General features: G+C 38.2%; 1 protein-coding gene across 2 annotated transcripts; it reads right to left on the reverse strand.

Annotated features, from left to right (window-relative positions):
* Nucleotides 1-4,406: 4,406 nt before the first annotated feature.
* On the reverse strand, nucleotides 4,407-18,125 carry LOC144642579 (uncharacterized). Of its 2 annotated transcripts, none has more exons than XM_078501564.1 (4): nucleotides 16,598-18,125; nucleotides 12,701-13,333; nucleotides 6,328-6,483; nucleotides 4,407-5,301 (listed from the first exon to the last, which is right to left on the reverse strand). In XM_078501564.1, the coding sequence occupies exons 1-4, from the start codon at nucleotides 17,910-17,912 to the stop codon at nucleotides 5,015-5,017; spliced, it is 2,391 nt and encodes a 796-aa protein (XP_078357690.1). In that variant the 5' UTR covers nucleotides 17,913-18,125; the 3' UTR covers nucleotides 4,407-5,014. The 2 variants fall into 2 exon arrangements, with proteins under 2 accessions (XP_078357690.1, XP_078357689.1); XM_078501563.1 differs by having other exon boundaries at nucleotides 6,322-6,483.
* Nucleotides 18,126-20,744: the final 2,619 nt, after the last annotated feature.

The following is a 20,744-nucleotide window of genomic DNA, read 5'->3' on the forward strand; positions in this document are numbered from 1 at the left end:
TATGCGTTTGGCTAACAAGGGAAGTAGATTCAGTTTTTTCCCGATGTTCAAAAATCCGAAACAATTATTGAAAAAAAACCCTGCTTATCACTGAGATCGGGATACGCCCATATTTTACAAGAACCTCGCGCCGAAAAAAATGTTTCCGAAGAACTGGTCTTGAAGTGCGATTACCGTAATGATTTCATTAAGCGTTGTAAACTGAGATATCCCTTTTCTTCCGATAAGTGCACTTTATGAATCTTCAGTATTTGAGTACCGAGTTTAGTAGGTTTTGAGTAGAAAACAATTTGTTTTGTAGCTTATAGGTAGTTTGAATCCATAATGGCAGATTTAGACAAATACCCGTTTTATTGTTTTGGCAAACTAGAGAGGTCACGGTAAAAAGAATACTGTCAGGAGGCGTACCAGTTGCCGGCTATTTACAAGCGAAGCGAAAGAGTTGAACTCGGGTCTACCTTTCCAGGCAGCGGTCAGAACAAGACTTTAACCCAGGATCTCTCGGATTTCAAGTCCGGCGCCCTAACCACGGCCACCCTTGACTCCCAAACAGAGTTTCTTCAAGCCATGGCCAAGCTGAAAACAACGTGAGTTTATATTATTTTCCGGGTTGCTGATAACTTTTATCCAATTGAAGCATTTTTCAGAGGTTAAAGAAATTTCAACAGCTGCGACTTTTTAAATGTCTTTAAATTGGATACAGTTATAATCATTTGAAATCCAAGAAAATTTAGTCTATTAAACTTGAGTTATTAAAAGCAAATAAAACTAGAAATTAAATGTAGAAAGTGTGGTAATGGTGTCGTTTCAAGTAAAATTAACATTTATTTCAGATGGGAAATAAAACGATGGAATTAAAGATCTCAGAAAATCTTACCATTTAGGTGATAAAATTTGCTGATGCGTACCAGCACAAATATAGAAAGGTGAAAAGGTACTCCTTGTGATAAAAACCTAGTTCTTGTGTTGACGAAAAACAAAACAGGCTTTGGAATAAAAAAAAAAGCTGATCAGCTTTCAATCTTGATCCCAAAGCCTGTTTTGTTTTTCGTCAACACAAGAACGCGGACTCTGGACAAAATCGATTTGAAAGTTGCAATTGCGATTTGCGCACTTCCTGTCGTTGTGCGCAGTCTCAGAGTCTATTCTTCTCAAAGTGCCATTCGAAGCTGAGTGACTGACAGTTGATATTCAGTGCCCTTGCGTATGCGCAAATCGCACTTGCTCAAGGTGCGTTCTTGGTGCTGACCAAAAAACAGTGGGTTCTGAGGACGAGATTGACGGTTAGCCAACTTAGCGTCATCGTAGCCTCACTCAACCATTTCTCTAGTGTATATCTTGATCTTGTATATATATTTTTTTAATTTATTTTAAGCTAGGCTTTCAATCAATTTTTAGTGAGGTTTGAAATAAATTTTCATACCTAGCTGTTTTAAAAAAGCCCACGAGTTAATTAGTTTTGTAAGTATTAGGTGACACCCTTTTTAAAGGAACTGTGTCACGGCTGAGTAAAGTTTGTTTTATTAGATTCTGCCAAACACTCGCTATAAAACTTACTTTTAAAAAAGAAATTCTTTCCCTGGATCAAGATGACAAAACCATAGCTTCTTGGCAAACAAATTTGTCTCCTGGGCATTATAATTTAAAATTACAAGCAAACAAAATAACTTTAAAAACTGTTTAGCCCAACATTTCAATAACCCATATCGGAATCCGTTTCAATCGTCGTCACTTTTGGCCATCTGTACCTTCTTTTGTATTTGCAGTGTTATTGAAATGTTCCTTTACTGTTTTAAGAATTTATTTTTATATCTCGCCGAATTTGATGCTCACTTCCCATGCCTAAATTTTGCTGAAACCCGTGACACAGTCCCTTTAAATATAGTTTGATTTGATTGATTTTTAATTTTATTCAACTCAGCTGTCTCGCAGTCGTTAATGTGCCGGATGAAATCGCGAATATTCAGGTGTCGAGTTGCAGAGGGGCGTGTTATAGGGACATGGCACAGCGACATGTAGCTGAGACAAAATCACGGGTACACATGCAGAAAAATGTATCAGGGGCATGTTGCAGCGACACGTCCAGCACATATGCGGGGACGTGTCGCTGGAATATGCCCTCTCCACGTTTTCCTGTATTGTGGATGTCGTGGTCTTACATGTCAGGGCGGTTTCTCTGCGCGCGACATTCGAAAATTATGAAAAATCGCGAAATTGAGTTCACCCGAAAATCAATACTGTGTCAGTTATAACACGTATCCTAATAACGTTAAGGTGAATTTCTTATTAGAATTTGCAAATATAATTGTGCTTGTATCACTTCTCCTTATTTCCGACAATACGAGATATCAATCTATAATAATTTACTCGGTCTTGTGCCATTACATTGTATACCTAGTAATAAAGAATTTCCAGTCTTTTCGTGGTCCTTTTTTCTGTAGATTTTGTTTCACTGATTTGCGAAATTCTTCACTAAAATGCAAAGTGTGTCAAACAGACTTGTTTTCCGTTGAAAGTAATGGTAAACGGTAATGGTAATGGTTTCTACTTATTTGCCATAAGTAGAAACTCGGTCGCGTTCTATTGAATAACCGCCAATCTGATTGGTTCTCTCACTGTTATCCATTTAAACAACAGAGTGTTTCTGTCAAGGAACTATCGGCTGATAGTTGCCCCACGGAAGATTGATGTTCTTAAAACAATTATTAGCCCCAGAAGCGAAGTTTCGAGGGCTATTTTAAAAATATGCTAGTTTTAAGACATCAAATTTCCAAGGGGCAACTATCAGGCCAATAGTTCCGAGACAGAAACACTTTATCGTTTTCATTGTTCACTAAATTTTCTTCCGCGCGCCCATTCAAAAACGAGCATCGTGAATTATTTTTTACTTTTTAGGATAAAAAACTCCATTGAAATCTTAAATGTAACAAACAAAACAAAACCAGACAAAAAAACCACTAAGGGCCTGATAATCTTCTTAAAAACATGTCTGCGATTACATGAAGAAAGTTTCATCCCGGGCCGAATTACATCCCGGGCTGAAAGTGAGCTTGCGGATGCGCAGTGGTGGTTTTCAACGAAAGAAAATGGCGGCTACGATAATTATTCAATTTTAAACGTGTTCACCCCGGGCTGAAATTCACCATATAATTGGTAACTAAATGCAGTAAGCTTGGTGGTTTTTTTTTTGGTCTTTAGGATCGCTTGTTTACAAAAAATTTTCACGGATGATCCATCCGGGCATTTTTCTCGGACGGGCACTATTTTAACAATAGAGTGTTTCTGTCGAGGAACTATCGGCTGATAGTTGCCCCGCGGAAATTTGATGTTCTTAAAACAAATATTAGCCCGAGAAGCGAAGCTTCGAGGGCAAATATGCTAGTTTTAAGAACATCAAATTTCCAAGGGGCATTTATCAGACCGATAGTTCCGAGACAGAAACACTCTATTGTCTTTATTGTTCACCACTAAATTTTCTTCCGCGCGCACATACAAAAACAAGCATCGTGAATTATTTTTACTTTTGAGGATAAAAACTCAATTGAAAGCCGAAATTTGACAAACGAAACAAAACAAGACGAGAAACCCACTAAATGCAGTGAATTTGGTTGGGTTTTTTCGTTTGCAGGCACGCTTGTTTACAAAAAAATGCACGGGTGCGCTCGGCAGGGCACTATGGGCTGTTAGCATAACCACGCTGACCTACTATTGGTAATCGCGCAATCTGATTGGCTACACAGGTGCCTACTATCGATCCGTAGAAGGCTCTCGGAGCGCGCGCGTAATCTTCGCTGAATTTTATCAATCAAATCCTTCAATAAATCAATTCTAGCGATATTCTGAGTTTAATAGATCGGTCAGTGGGTTATGCTAACACAATTAGACGGCTCGCTCTTGGTTTCTACCGGCTTTTGATAGTTGGCTCGGGGCTTCGCCCCTCGCCAACTATCAGCCGGTAGAAACCTCGAGCTCGCCGTCTAATTGTTAAATAGTGCCCTCCGGCGCGCGGGCACTATCGCGCCACGTGTTCAGTTTAAACCAATCAGAATCGGAGAAAATTTAGTGGTGAACTATAAGGGCTGATAGCTGATAGACGGCTCCTGGATAGCCTGCCACGCAGTCGTTCTTAGGAGGAGTGTAACGCGATCGACCCTAAGAACGACTGCGTGGGAGGCAGAGCGCGCTCAGTTTTTTGCTGAATTTTACCAATCAAAATCTTGAGTGATATTCTGTGTTTAAAAGATCAGCCGCTGGGTTATGCTCAAACAATTAGACGTCCGCTCTCGGTCTCTATCGACTTTGATAGTTGGCCGATAGAAACCTCGAGCTCGCCGTCTAATTGTTAATTAGTATTCATTGCGGGCATCAGGTTCTCTACTTCTACCCCACACTACTTTTCAGTCTTGTCACGTCATCCGACAACGTTTATTAAAATAGCTGTATATCTATACATTACATGTACTAAGGTTTTACAATTCTATAAAAATACGTTTTTTAATCACTTGGAGTGATTTTTTTAAATTATTTTTTGAGGTTACTTGCTTTGAACTTTTACATGGATACCATGATAGCTATACAATTATCAAAAAATAATAATAAATAATACCTTATAAAAACAATTCTTTACAGTATGTTACAAACTCGAAACTAAAAATGATAGTTAAGTCGTTGATCGCACATTGTTTTTACAACAAAGTCTCTCTATGCACAGTCTTAACAGTTCTTTGCAATGTTTCTACTCAAAGAACCAATATTGATTGATAGTTTGCTCAAAGCAACTTGCAATTTTTTGAATTCAAATTTGCTCGACCAAGTTGCTGCTTTCTTTTTTTCATAGAAAATGTAATAATACAACCCAAGTCACAAGCGAGGGTTCTACCTACATAACCATTACAATTTTAACAATTCCCAAAATTAAGGTTGCAATACACTTGTAAAGATCTGATCTTTACAACAAAAACAAAACAAGGCAAAAAGACAAGCTGCATGTATGATCATTATCAGATTGCAAACCTTATTGTTTCTCACAACAGTATTTTTCGGCCAAATCACTGCGACCCACCAGAGGATGATTTAAGGCGTCGTATAAAACCTGGTACGTTGCAGGTGCAACAGGTGCATTGGTCTGCCTCCAATGCAAGAGTATCTTGTAAGCCTTTTCTGACAGTTCCTCATTTTCTTTATGTATGGCAGTAATCTTTGCCTCCTCAACCTTTAAGCGCCGTGCAAGCTTCTTCCAAGATTCAGCTATTTCATTTCCCAACTCCTCCAGTTCATCATTACTGGGTGTGCCCACTTTGACTGCAAAAAAGAGGATGGCATTTATAAAAACATAATGGGGGTCAAGATAAAAACCTTCCATGGGAGTGCTGAATGAATGATCCCTTACATGTACAAACCTCTTAGATTATTATCAGGATGTTCAGGAAATTGGTATTCTATAATAATGGGTTTAAAAACAATCTCTGGTTTTAGAAAATCTCTGTTACCTTACGTCACAGATTATGTTTCTTTCTGTGGATCCAGTCCACCCCTCTATGATTATAAATCCCCTTTCCCTGGAAATTCCAAGGATTTTCTGTTTTTCTGAAGCAAACTCCAATCTTCTCCCTCTTCACCCACCCAATCTCTTGGAAGTTTAAATCCTTTTTCCTAAAAAATGACAATGAGATGTACCGGTACTTGCTGTGGGAACATCTAATCTACAATTGATGTATTCAACTCAACCTTCTCATTGTGTGTTGTGATCTTATTCTCGACAAAATTTACTAAGCTTATTTTTGTTGGCATGGTATAAAATAGTAACACAACACTTTCTCGGTAAACAAATTTGCCTAAAGGCTTGTGTGTATACCGAGAAAATAAGAGTGACTTGTGGGATATTCCATATTATTAAAAACTAGCAATGGTATATTGCAATTCCTGCATTTTGATTGGTTGACAGCCAATGGTATATGAGCTCATATACCATTGACCACAAATAGGGTAGCCAACACGTGCCAACGAAAACAGCTGAGGAGCTCAGCATTGCATAACTAGTATTTATTTCTCTTAGCACAACTAAAATAGTCATTGCAATTTCTAAATTTTTATTTTTTTTAACATCTTTTAAAGCTTAAAAGCTTAAATATACAAGTTATTAAGGAGGAAAACCCTCTAAAAAACATCCTTCCTCAATCACTCATTCCCCCTGAAAACTTCCATATCCTGACCCCATCCTCCTTTGGAATGTCTATGTAGGGACCATTAATATTTTCTGGAACTACACAGTAAAATCTCTAGTACGCAAAATATCAAGTATGGAAAGTATGATTCATTAACCGGTACCTCCTGGTGCTGCTTCAGATGATGAATTGCTGGCAACAATTCCACTCTCACCAGAACTGGTCAATCCTGAAGTGACAGGCTGTTCATCATCAGAAGTTTCATCCATCTCCTCCTCTGATTCATCATCTCCACCATCATCTGGTTCAGGCGGATATACTGCATTTTTGACAAGATAAAAAATTTGTCATAAAAGCAAAAATTAATACCCTCGGCCTCACTGACCTTTCTAGGTGATTTTCTAGTACAGTAAAATCCCACTTTATTAAACTCTCAAGGGAAAACCAAAATAAATTGTTTAGGATTGCAGGGGATCCGAAACAATGTGGTTGGCAAACATTTTTTTCTAAAAACTTGTGTGTTACAGAAAGAAGCTGAAAGTCTGACTACTATTAATGTATTTATATTCTTTCGTGCAGATTAAATTCACCAGAAGTAAACTGGAAGCTGTCTTTTGCTTCTGATTTGAATAATGACTCAACCCTAAGAGTTTATTTTTATTCCTTAGTGGCCATTTGGCCACCGACTGCTCAAGTTTGGTCGCCAGTGAAAAGTTTTAGTCACTTAATAATTTATTAAGGTCATGCTTTCAATCCTTCTTCTCAATTTTAGTCGCCAGGCAGGCAACTTTGGTTCCAATTAACAGGACAACTCGGATTAATATTAATCCGCGGATTATAATAATAATAGATTATAATAGGATTATTATAATCCAATAATAGATTATTATAATCCAGTAATATATTATTATAATCCAGTAATAGATTAAGGCACGGCAAAAAATTGGAAGGATTAGATTATTATTAATATTATAATCCGGATTAATATTAATCTCTATTATAATCCCGATAAAATTCCGTGAATGTTCCGATAACAGATATGCAGGGTGTTCATTAGGCATCGGAGATCGGAGAATTCTCCTTCTACTACGTAGAATTCTCCGGCTAAATTTCAAAGGCCTCTACCTATTTTCTTATTAAGTTGTGAAACCTTTAAAAATCATTCTCCGGTTACTTTACACTATTCTCCTGCTATTACAATTCTTAATGAAAACCCTGGATATGTCTATTTGACTATCTGACAGATATGTATATGACAAACACACTGCAGACTAAAAACACAGGTCTGACAGGACATAAGTCACTAATCACATCCGTCACATGACGAACACTTTTGCATATGCTAAAGTTAGATTAGATGATGTTGTTGACCCTAGAAGTAAAAGAAAAGGATCAAGTGCCTCTGGGTCAGCGAATCTGTGCCGTGGGCATGTTCTTTTAAAAAAAAAGGAGACCTAACAACAGGGAATCGTTACCAGCTGCAAAGAAATAACGACAATCCCAAACACACCAACTGTTTCGAGGTTCGGAGTCGACATATCACAATGGCAACTATGACGTGGTAATCATATTGTATATGATGTCAAGTTCACGAAAAAACTATTTCAGCTGTTTCAAACAATAAAGTATGTCACATCAAGCTTCGTATCTATTCCTAGCTTAGTGCTTGAAGCTGAAGATGCAAAGTGGAGTAGGGGAGATTCCGGTCGACTTGCAAGGGCGCACAAAGTACATGTGGGTCCAATCTTCGGAAGCTTTGGACTAGGATTGAGTTGTTGAGATTTATTATTAAGATTAATATTAATCCGATTAATATTAATCTTACATAAGATTAGGCACGGCTCAAACCTCAGTAATAGATTATAATAATCTATTATTGGATTATAATAATCTATTACTGGATTATAATAATCATTAGGATTAATATTAATCCGATTAATATTAATCCGAGTTGTCCTGAATTAAGTTGCCAGCTCCAAAATTCTAGTCGCCATGGCAACTAAAATGGTCTTAACTTGGAGGGTTGTGACTGCATGAAAGAATGTGAACTAAAAGTGGTCACAATTTTCGTAATAATTTATTTTTAAAACCCCTTAAAGGAGTACTAAAAGATTTTTTTTTTTTTTTTTTGGGGGGGGGGGGTGTTATTTCAGATCATTATCAATGATACAGTTATATCCAGATACATGTAACTTGAACCCTGAAAAACTCAAACCTTTATTACACCTTATTGCAATAAACTCTCATACACTTATTAATTGTGTGATTAGATTATTAGTCCGGCGGCTTAGCTCGAAATTTTAGTTGAATTGTGCACTTTTTGATACAAGCATGAAACTTGGCACAATGAAAGTGGTCACCAACAGAATTTTTTTCAGATATAGTGCCAAGCCCGAAAAACACCGGTTTCCATGGAAACCCTAATTTATTAACCCTATTCAGACCGGGCTTTTTTGGATCTTTTCAGACCTCCGTAACTTCCAGAATATTTAAGCAATCACAATGAAACTTAAGGAATATACAGTATGTCCAAACACCTATCTTTTGGTATACGTCACGTGGGAAGATGACGTTACATGACGTGAAAATTACATCATAATGTCAAAACAGCCGCCATCTTGGATCCGCCATCTTGGATTTCGGATTTTTTCCAAAACGTCATAAAACCGCCCAAAATTACTGCAAAGTACTCAAAATCAATAAAACTGTGCTTAAAAACCGTAAAAGGATGAAAATAGTTGCATTAAAATTATTTTTCATTAATAGAAACACGAAAATTACAAAATTGGGAAAACCTGCGTGTCAAAATGCCGTTGCCATGGTGACGTCAAGTTCCCGACACAACAACTTAATCTACCAAATTATTTCCAGATAAATTTTAGATAAACTCGCAAAGTTTGGTAGCGTTCGGTTGAATCTTGAAAAAGTTATAAGCGTTCAAAGTCAGCGCGGGCACTTTCCGCCCCTCCCGGTCTGGATAGGGTTAAAATCAATGAAATTTCGTGAAATATTTGTTTGTCCTGGTTTATAGACAAATACTATTATGCCGGGTAGTGATACCAAGTCGCACGTACAAAATTTAGACTGAAATGCTGTAATTTAGACTGTTCACAGCCCTATATTTTCCTATCTTTCTTCTGTTAGCGAACGGTTCACCAATCGCGAGAGACCTGGACGCTAGCGCAAAACGAAAGACGCGAGGGAGCAGAGGGCGGGGAACGAAAAATCTTTTCCCATGCAATAATTTTTATTAAATTATTAGTATCAAACAGATGGTAAAAAAATAACAATTGTAAGCCTAATTAAAAGCATTCATATCTGTACTTATGAATAAAAATCAACAATAAAAGGTTTATAAAAGTACAAGAAGAAATACTTTGTGGGGAAGGGGCAGGGGGGCCTCTCGGCTAAAAATTTCATCGCTGTTTACTAGCTGAAAATAGGAAATTGGCGTTGGCACTATATCAAGAATTGATTAGTATGCGAATGCTTGTAATCCTGCAAAGTTTGATGCTTGTATCAAAAATCGCACAATTCAGGAGCTAAGCCGCCGGACTATATTACAATTAGATAAATTGATTTATGTGTATTTTGAGATGTTTTTTAGAGGCCATTTCTTCAGGTGAATATCAAACATATGCCTCATTAAAATTCCTAATTGCCTTTTTAATTTTTTTTTTCTACGGCAACCGTATAACAAAGGTTGGCCCTTTAACCTTAAAATGCTTAAAGTTGACTTGTCTCATTGTTCATAAACTTATAATTTACAATCTAGGAATGGAAATGATCATTAAAAATTGGGGGGGGGGGCTGTTCAAAGAGAAGGGGGCTTATAGAACTTTTATGGTAACTATAAAATCAGAGAGTAAAAAGATACAAATGTAACAAATAACAAAGTTGACATAATCTCTAGCAGGGCTGCAAATAAATTTTTTCACTTGAAAGGACATAATTATGTCTACTAAGACACCATCTTGGTCGGACAAAACAAAATTGTGGTTGGACAGATTTTTATTCCCCGTTGCCATTAAACGATCGAAAAATTGTCCGGACATCATGTCCAACCACAATTGGGATTTTGTTGGACATGAGCAAATTTTGGTCAGCCAATGTCCTATGACCGACTGTTATTTGCATCCCTGTCTAGTACAGAAGATGAGGAATACAATTCAATATCAGAGAAACTAAAAGTTTATAGTAATTCCAGTACTTTGCATTTTGTGCTGAAGTACTGCAAGTCTGTTTAGAAGGACACAGACAGAGTGCTTCCTGAAATATGCTCAATCTACAGTCCAATACAGTATTACACCTGTAGTACATAAACATCTTAGTTTAGTCATCATTAAGGCTCTATATGTACACTATAATTATATCTTATTAAATTCTCAACCTCGGATATTGCATTTTTAGCTTTCTGATTGGTTCACTGAATCCTGGTTATCAGCTGGTATACCTATGTTTGACCTTATAGGGGAAATGAGTGCGGCAAATGCCGTTCAGTGTAAAAATTTTCCGCGAGAAGCGACAGTTCCATCAGAAAAATGGATGAAAACAGCAAATTTGGCGAGCTTTATGAATAAGAAATAATCAGCGGTGCCTACAAACACGACAGAAATGCCATTGATAGTAAAATTAACTACGCGAAACAAAACGATTGATGTGAAAAGTTTAATTAATAATACTCGTCAACGCACAACAAGAGCGAGTGAATAAAGTAGAAAAGCAGCAAATTATTTACGAAAGAACGACAAACTGACACAGTTTCATTCAGTGTACGTCATAAAACTAGGCTCAGCACTTCAGTAAAGTTTGTTACCTTTCAATCTTGGTTTTTTCCTTTTATACTTCAATAAACCTGTTCCACTTTGAGCTCAATTTCGCTTCAAATAATATAGTAGTCTTGATTACAGCCGTGGAGCCGTAGAGAAGTACAATGTCAACACTTGCTTTGTTCGACTTGCACAAGACTTGTAGTTTCCAGAAAAGCTTTTGCTTCAGGTCTTCTCGTATATCTTAACTGTTGTCACAATTTCCAGGATATTTAGACGACTTTAGAGGGGATTGTTTGAGGAAAATCTTGGAAAGAAAACTCTCTCGCTTCCTTTCCTCGTATGTTTCATTCAACTCAAGAAGTGAACACCGCGTTGACCAGAAATTTTCGCGCCTCCTCATACTATCACTTCGTTTACATCATAATGAAATGTCCAGTCGATTTAAACTTGAAAATAATTTAATAAACCAATTATTCCATTCTCCCTTGTTGGATACGAGTCGTTATAGCCAACTCGGCGCTTAACGCCTCGTTGGCTATTTACCACCTCGTATCCAACACGGGCTAATGGAATAATTGTTAAATACTCCTTGATAGCCTTTTTTTAAATATGCCCCTGCCCAAGGTGGTAATATCCATACGAGTATTAATATTGGAGGCTGGTTCACACAGCCTCCAAGCAAGCTACCGCACGCTTACCCTTGTGGAAACTCTCGCTGTCATACTTGTGACCACATCTCGAGTAACACCAACATTCAGGGCCCAAAGAATTCTATTAACATTCGGGATTTGTTCACGTGTTCGTCCTCAGGACTCATTTACTGCATCTCCTGTCGCCGCTGCCCTGCCATTTACATTGGCGAAACTGGGCGCACTCTAAGGGAACGTTTTGGGGAACATCTAAGAAGCATTACCAAGAGTGTGCCTGGCCTCCCCGTCGCAGAGCATTTCAGCTCAAACGGACACAGCTCAGCGGACGCACGTCCGCGGCGTCAAGCTCTGCGGCGGTAACAAGCAAAGAAAGCGCTAAGCGAAAGAGATGCGCTTAATTTTCCAACTTGGCACCTGCCATCCGCGCGGCCTCAACTTAGATTTCCGTTTCTATTGAGGTTCTCGTGCGCGCGCGTGCTAGAGACATGACTTTAAATACATACTCTTGTGGCGTATTTTTAACGGTCGTTTTATTTACGACCAATTCACCACTGATGAAGGGCTAAGCCCGAAACGTCTGGTTTATAATGAACTTTTTGGCACTTACAATACACTTTTTTTCGCAATATTGACAGTTAGAAGTGCCACGCAGCGAACTAAGATTTATTCTTTAAAACTAATATCCATACCCACCTCTTTTGAACATGGTAAATTCTTGGAAATCCCAAGGGGAGGGAGGTTTTTAAACCCGAAACATTTAAAAGGAAAGTATGAAGCTAAGCCGGGATTTTGGACTGGGGTGGGGGTCCAAAAGAGGGGTATGATTACTGCAGTAAATTTACAGTTGATTACTGTAGTATTTTTACAGTGTATTTTATTTTCTTTCTTTATTTTCTGTGTATTTTCCTTTTCGCCTTGTGACCGGAAAACATGTCCCGCAAGGCAAACATTTGACTGGTCAAGTCCCCAATCAGTCCAGACATTGTCTGTTGACTGGCCATTATTTCGAGCCCTGCATTTTACCTCTAGCCCCCCTTTCAACCCCCCCCCCCCTTCCCCCACAAAAAAAAATACAACAGCACTGTAGAAGACAGTATGAAATTGTTTATCTCACCTGAAGGAAGACCAGCAACAACAACACCTTGTACAAAATGGGTAATAACCCTCCTCATAGCTTCTTCTAGCAGTGGTAAGCAGGCACCATATGGTTGTAGGATATCATTAATGGCTAGAACAACTGACACATTTGTAAGGCGGCCTCTCTTGGCAATGTCTGGTAACAAACAACCACTCAAGTTTGCTGCTCTTATGTGACATTTTTCCAGGTCTTCTAGGCCTTTTGCGACAGCAGCTCCGAAGACATCCTTTTTCAATTTTGACACATCTTTTGCTGTGGTGTAAACAACCTCCAGTGGTTGTTCGCGAACATACTTTGGCGAGTAATTCAATTCGGGATCACCTCTCGCTTTTGTTACTTTCTTCACCACATTGTCACTGCCGACCTCTCGTTCCCATTTCTTGAATGTTTCTGGGAACTCAAGTCTACTAAACCTGCCCTCACTTTTTCCACCTAGTCGTCTCACCTGTTTCTCATACAAAGACCTTCTATAAGCCTTTACAGGGTATAGATTCAGTAACTTGCATTGTGGATCATTGGGATTAATGCATGCACCATGCAGCACAACAAGGTTAAAATGACTGAGGCGATATGAGCTAGTGAGTCTGAATAAATCCTTGTTTGAATGTTCTGAAAATAGAATTAAATTGAAGAATAATATATTATTATGTTATAGGATAAGTGGTGACTTGGATTAAAGTGAAAATAAGTGGAGAAGTGGTCGCAAGTCAAATACTCGGAAAAAAGATTTTCCGAGTTCCCCAACGGGAGTCGAACCCATGACCTTCTAGAATACCGGTTGGAATAACCACTGAGCTATGGGGGACTCATGGTGAGCAAGCACTTGTGACCACTTCTCCACTAGCCTGCAGAGCAGGCGTATTTAGTAAGCGCATTCGAATGCATTTTGATCATGCGCCATCTTAGATTCTTACGCGGAATTATCTCTCTTATCCCAAAAATAAGGATAAAACAATTTTGGAAAATCTGAGACCGATTTCTCTGTTAAATGTGGATTACAAAATCCTCACTAAAGTTTTGGCCAAGCGCCTAGAAAAGGTTCTACCGAAGCTAGCAAATCCTGACCAAACAGGCTATGTAAAAGGGCGTTATATCGGCGAAAACATCAGGCTTATACAAGACCTTATGTTCTACACCGACAAAACAAATCTGCCAGGAATTGCCCTATTTCTTGACTTTCGCAAGGCGTTTGACACCATTGAGTGGCATTACTTAGAAAAGGTCCTTATTCATTTTAATTTTGGCGCTAATTTTTTACAATGGTTTAAAACTCTTCACACTGATATCTCCAGCTGCGTTATAAACAACGGGCACGCTTCACACTTTTTCGCAATAAACCGAGGTGTGAGACAGGGCTGTCCACTATCAGGTTTACTTTTTGTTATTGGCCTTGAACTATTTGCCAGAGCTGTCAAACGTGATGATCGCATTAAAGGTATCACAATCGGAGAAAAAGAAATAAAATCCACTATGTATGCGGACGATACCACCGTTTTTGTAAGCGACCTCAATTCAATAGAACATTTACTACATATGCTAAAGAATTTCGCTTCTACTTCTGGTTTACAGGTTAATACGTCAAAAACCGAAGCTATGTGGTTGGGCTGTTGGAAAGATAGACAAGATACCCCTTTCAATTTTAACTGGCCACAAGAACCTATTTGCGCGCTTGGTGTTTTTTTCTCGTATGACTCACCTAGAGCAGACAAATTAAACTTTGGCGACAAGATACGCAACATGGAAAAAATTTTGAATGTATGGAAATGCAGAAAACTGACATTAATCGGCAGGATTAACATTGTAAAAACTTTAGCACTGTCAAAACTGATCTTTAACGCCTCCAACCTGTACGTACCACCCCGTGTTGTTGATGAAACCAACAATCTGATTTTCAATTTCATTTGGGAAGGTAAACCTCCGAAAATAAAAAAAGCCACAATTATTGGTGAGAAAAGCAGTGGTGGTCTTAAGATGATAGATTTTAGTATAATGGAATCTGCCCTAAAAATCGCGTGGATTCCAAGGATACAACAAAACTCTGATGCTGGCTGGAAAGCCATACCAGAATTTTTGCTGAGCCAAGTAGGTGGCCTTTCCTTTTTATCACAATGCCGGTATGACTTAAAGTTACTCCAGTTACACAACCTGCCTCCTTTTTATTGCTCGGTACTGAAGTACTGGCAAGACTACAGATCAGATCTTATTGATGACAATACACAGATCCATAATGAAATAATTTGGAACAATAGCAATATAATAATAGACAAAAGAACAATCTTCTTCAAACACTGGTTTCAAAACGGAATCTTACGCCTGCACGACCTTCTTGATGTTGACTCTACTTTTTTATCCATTGACAAACTTCAGCAAAAACTTTTGATGCATGTTCCCTTTACCGTATATTTTGGACTAATAAATTCCATCCCCGCTAGTTGGCGGCGCAAACTTAAATTAATAGATCCCCCCAACCATAATCCAGTTGACATGCTTGAACCCCTCACCCAAAATATCACTACTCACTCTGCTTACGCAGCCATCCTAGACCATTTCTTCCAACCACCTACAGCTGAGACTAAAATTTTACGTTATGGCTTTACTAAAGAAAGCCTGAAAAATGTCTATATGATGCCTTTCTTAACAACGCGAGAAGTTAAATTACAAATGTTCCAGTATAAAATTATACAAAACATCCTTCCAACGAGAATATTCCTGTTTCGCGCGAGGTTGTCTGAGTCCGATCTCTGCCGCGCTTGCCAGGCTGTGCCAGAAACGCTTCCGCATATGCTCTTCCTGTGTAATGTAGTCTCCGCTTTCTGGAATGCTTTCAAAGTTTGGTGGTGTGAAAAAACTAATCAGACTTTCGAACTCAATGAACGTAATATACTATACGGTTGGCACAACAACACTAAGTACAAAGATCCCCTAAATTACGCTACACTTGTCGCTAAATACTTTATATTCTGCTGCTTTCAAGACGAAACTAATATAAATTTTGACAGCTTTCCCCCTTTCTTCGGTACCAGGATTGATACCATTAGGCAAATTGCCATAAAAAATAAACAACTCGAAGAATTTAATAAGCAGTGGAAGAATTTCCTTTAACTTTTAAGTATTTACGTTTAGATATCCTCGAATCTCGTTTTCTTTTTTTTTTTTTTTCCTTTTCCTTTTAGCCGATACATTAATATATATTTAAAATTACCGCTTTTCAATCGTTTCCTATGTTGTATCTTTTTTTTTCCTTGTTCTATGTGTATTTAAGTTTATTTTTGCTAACATTGATGTTATTTAAAACTGTTATATACTCTGTTTGTATTATTTTGAGTGTCAATAAAGTATTAGTTAAAAAAAAAAAAAAAAAAAAATCTTAGATTCTTACTTGGGAGAGGATTGGGGATAGGAGAAACGTGTCCTAGGGTAGTAGGAGTGATGCAAATCTGTCCTCATCCAACATGGCGGCGAATCTACTCGATCGCGAACTAATATTAGGTGCGCCCACGGAAAACGCCTGCACTGCAGGCTACTTCTCCACTTATAATTTTCCTCTGGGTCAAAACCCTGGGGAAAAGCTGTTCTTGCTGATGAATACACCTACCATATTTGTATTCAATAGTTTTAGAGCTCATATACTATGGCCTGTAAAACCAATCAATACTCAGGAGTTGCAATATAGCTATTGGTTTGTTTTTAATAAAAGGTGTTATTAATAGTAAATATGTAAAGCCAGTATCTATTATATACACCAAACAAGGGTATTCTGCAACTTGGCAAAAGAGACACCACAGCAGGTTTATAGGGGAGGGGCTTTAATACCTAAAAAACGTAATGTTTACAAAACCAGACATCAACTCATTCCAAAAGCGATAAACTTACCTTTACTGAAGTAGGAGAAACAAACAGACTGATTCTCGGCATCCTTCAAGAGGCCTAGACGTGGAGCAAGGCTGCGTCCCTGTTTTGGCAATTCCCGCAAGAGATCAGGATGTTTCTTTTCTACTTTTTCTATCACTTCAGTAAAGGTTGCTTCATCTGGAAGAATAATTCCATAGTTTGTAGCAAATCTATCTGTCAGGTATCCAAAGGAATTAAAGAAATCTGTTTGTACTTCTTCAATTTCTACAAATTTGCTAACAAATTCGTCAAAAAGACGGACGTCACCAATTTCCTGCCACTTGGTCCCAATGTCTTCAATTTCCACTGGCATGTCTCTCACCTTGTAATTCAAAGGGACCAGAATTATTGGCGTGTGAGCTCTGGTTTCCGGCAAAGTGTATTTTTCATTCAATTTCTCTGTGCCATAATACTTTCTGTATTTGTCCAGAAGGTTTTTTTCCAGCTCTAGTGGAACATTACACGACTGCATAGCTTCTTGGATAATAGCCATTGCAGACTTTGGCACAGTTGGAACTTGAAATGAGTCACCTTCCTCTCCGGTTTTATTTTTGTGGTGTTCATTTATCTCATTGACCTTCTGCTCGGTAAAATTCAAAAGATAAGGTATAATCCAAAAGAGAAGGAAATCGGATATCTTATTTGGACCGATTGATTCTTGTTTACTGTTTGAATTTGCTGCTGGATCTTTCTTTTTGTAGAAGATCAGTAAAATGGAAAAAAACAGCAAGTATGAACCTTTCATTCGACGTTGTAGACCACTGTTGCACGGATCAACTAGTTCCTCTGCGTCTCCTTTTTCAAATTCAAACGCATGGTAATCTTCAGGACGTTCAGGCTTTGGAAAAGTAACGTCTTCTTCCATGGGAATTTCACCCTCTCTCAAAACTTCCCCAGGTTGCTTCCGGTTTGACAGATCAAGAAAATTCATCCAGACTTTGGCTTCGTTCTCCGTTAAAGCCATGTTATGTTTCTTAGTTTCCGATGTCTTCCCATAGCCCATGTGGAGATAAGGAATTTCCGGCACTTGAAAGGAAGACCACTGATTAGACTTTTTGTCAGACAATATATCATTTGTCAGACGTGCCAAAACTTCCTTCGGTCCTCTGTCCTTGTAGCCGCCTTCTCGTAGTTCCCTGTCATCCAGGAGCACGGTGGGAGAAAGGAAAACCAAATTTTCCTTATGATGAGGGTCGCAGAACCAGGGTTCCAGGTTGAACTTCTTATACAGCTCATCTTTTTTAACACCAACTATTTCTGATAAAGTAGTGATTGTAGGATCATTGCTGCTAGTCATGGCTAAAATCTGCTCAAAATGGACGACAACAAATCATGAAATCAAAGATGTTGGGAAAGGATCGCGGGCGCACCACAAATTTCGCGGGTTTTTATTTCATTCTCGTTCCCAGGGCCTTGACCACGAGAAACGAAGCCGAAAGAAACGAACGGGACGAGATTACGAGAATGTTTTTTTTTTCTCAGCAAAACAAGAGTGGAGACTCGAGCCAACTGAGCCGACACTGAGCCTAGAGTCCAACCTTGCGCCTACAAGGCCTTAAATTTAAACCCATATATGTAAACAGAATACCGAAGAAAGAAGAAAGGGCCTGCAGGTCTCAACAGAACAGATGAAATGTACCTTATTGTTACTTATTTTCGCGGGACTTAATTTTCGCGATTTTCGCGATTTTCAAAAAATCGCGAAATTAAAGACCCGCGAAAATTAATTCTAAACGATTTCTATTGTAATTTTTATGCTAATTACGTATTTTTGGCCAAATCGCGAAAATTAAGTCTCGCGAAATATTCCTGTTGCATTTTCGCGAAATTAAGTACCCGCGAAAATCGAACAAGCTTTTTCCGGCTTTTCTTTATTATACTATATTTCCGTTTTTTAATCATTATTTTTCTATATTTTTACACATCTCGTAGCCATGTCATGTTATTTGTCTTAGTTCTGGTCTATTATATAAAGACCATATATATCGCGTTTCATTCAATAAACTTGAAGAAGGCTGGTCTTGGCCGGCCAAAATATAATATATTGTATTTACGCCTTTTACGCGATGTCTGGCCAGCCGTTGCAGTCTTTCTTTATTTTATCACCGAAGACTATAAACGAAAGCACAAATCACTTTGTATTTAACACTTAATATTTCCATTTCCTTGTTGTAAAACATTTTTGTTTCTTTGATGGATTTCAGTTCCCTCTCGCCCCATGTAAGGTAATCCAAGACAGTCCTGGATTCTGGATTCCGTGCTGTGGATTCCAGATTCCATTGACCGGATTCCGGATTCCGCCACAGTGGATTCCGGATTCCAAAAATGGCTGGATTCCACGTTTTAGTTCTGGTTCCTGAGTTTCTCTGCATTTTGTTTTCTAGGATTTAGCTGTTAAAGAACGTTGCAGAAAAAGAACAACATGTTTGTATTTTCTCCAACCAAAATGGACATTTTCATGCACAAACAATAAATTAATTTATTGGAGTACCTGTAAAAATTAGCGGGCTATGAAGTCCAACGTCCATTGACGGCACATCATTAAAGCAACACTGAAGAGAGCTTATCGAGAACGCGTGAGCGTGGCCTGGGCGAGCTAGGGGGGTTGGGGGCATGCTCTCCCGGGAAAATTTTGATTTTAATTTCTCTCAGATACCGGAAAATACATTTGAAATTTAAGAATTCAAACGGACGAACGAACAATACAAGTTCGTTCGCTCTGCGCGTTTGGAAGGAATTGATGATTACGCACGCTTACTATTCTTCGCTATTTCGAAATCTAGATCCAGGTTTTGGCCGGACAAAGGAACTTTACGCCCTACTATTTCACACAATCATGTTAAATTTATATGACTGATCAAAATAATCAACGGGATTTAAACTGTAAACCCCGGGTGTAAACCCTCCTTTCTTTTTAGAAGTAACCCACAAACCTCATACTTTGCTTTTCTTTTTTTTCTTTCTGTATGTCGTTCTTGGACTTTCTCAGACTCTTAAATATAAAGATTTTTCTGTTTGTTATACATACATACATACATACATACATACATACTTTATTTAACGTGGAAAAAGTACACACTTAGCTGTTAGCTAGTTTACAGGTGCTCCACGATTAAAAGTTTAGTATTTACAAAAGTATTTACATCAAAACAAAGGGTATAAAAGTATTACATCAGACTATTTTAAAATGATTAAAAAAAAAAAAAAAAAAAAAAAAAAACAACAACAACACCATCTAGCTAAATTAAGATTCCTAAAAATATATATATATAAATATAAAAATCCTATCTAAAAGCGATAAAATATAATTATTAAACATTGAAATCAGTTTGTCTAATCTTTTTCAAAAAGTCCTTTGAGCCTGCCATGGAACGAATATCACGAGGTAGCATGTTCCAGTGCTTTGCTGCAGCATAACGCCACGACTTAAGACCATATCTGGTAGTGTTCACTTTAGGTATGGAAAGATTAAAATTACCGCGAAGATTGTACGCTGTTCTCTTTTCAGTTATAAGATTTTTGAAGCTGGATGGTGCCCTGCCTTGAATAATATTGTTTACAGTCAATAACATATCTTGAGTGCGACGATTTTCTAAGGTTGATTTTGATCCGATACGCCGCAAGAGCGCGTCGTACGACGAGGTCTTGTCGCTGTACACAAATCTCAAGGCCCTCGCATTTGTTCTTTCCAGTTTTTCTATATTTCTTCTTCCACAGTGATACCAAACTTGACTACAATAAGAAAAATAAGGTAAAATAAAAGCTCTATACAAGGATTCCTTCGTATTACAAGGTAGAATGTTCTTTAACCTGCTTAGAGCGTTTATTTGGCTCCCCACCTTGCGACAAATGTCCGCAATGTGTGAATCAAATTTTAGTTTATCGTCTAAAGTTATGCCCAGTAATTTTATCTCCTTGGATACTGGAATTTCTTTACCCTCACATTCGATCTTGATGTCACACTGACTAGCATTTCCTAACACCATGGCGTTATATTTTGTCGGGTTGGCGATCATACCGTTTTGTTTGAACCAAGAGCTGGCATTGAACAGATCTTGGTTAATCATGTTTTCAACTGCGCGGGGACATTCGTTTGAGGCATGTAGATTGGTGTCGTCTGCAAAGCTTA

Source organism: Oculina patagonica, chromosome 2, assembly GCF_052425735.1.
Source record: "Oculina patagonica isolate OP01 chromosome 2, crgOcupat, whole genome shotgun sequence".
Classification (NCBI taxonomy): domain Eukaryota; kingdom Metazoa; phylum Cnidaria; class Anthozoa; order Scleractinia; family Oculinidae; genus Oculina; species Oculina patagonica.

What these genes read in the sequence shown, in the direction of transcription:
- LOC144642579 (XM_078501563.1), bottom strand. Translation starts at nt 17,912, where the DNA reads ATGACTAGCAGCAATGATCCTACAATCACTACTTTATCAGAAATAGTT. An exon ending in TTTCTCCTACTTCAGTAAAG is followed by an intron (nt 13,334 to 16,597) that starts GTAAGTTTATCG and finishes TTCTATTTTCAG; the next exon opens with AACATTCAAACAAGGATTTA. An exon ending in AGCAGCACCAGGAGGTACCG is followed by an intron (nt 5,302 to 6,321) that starts GTTAATGAATCA and finishes TCTTTTTTGCAG; the next exon opens with TCAAAGTGGGCACACCCAGT.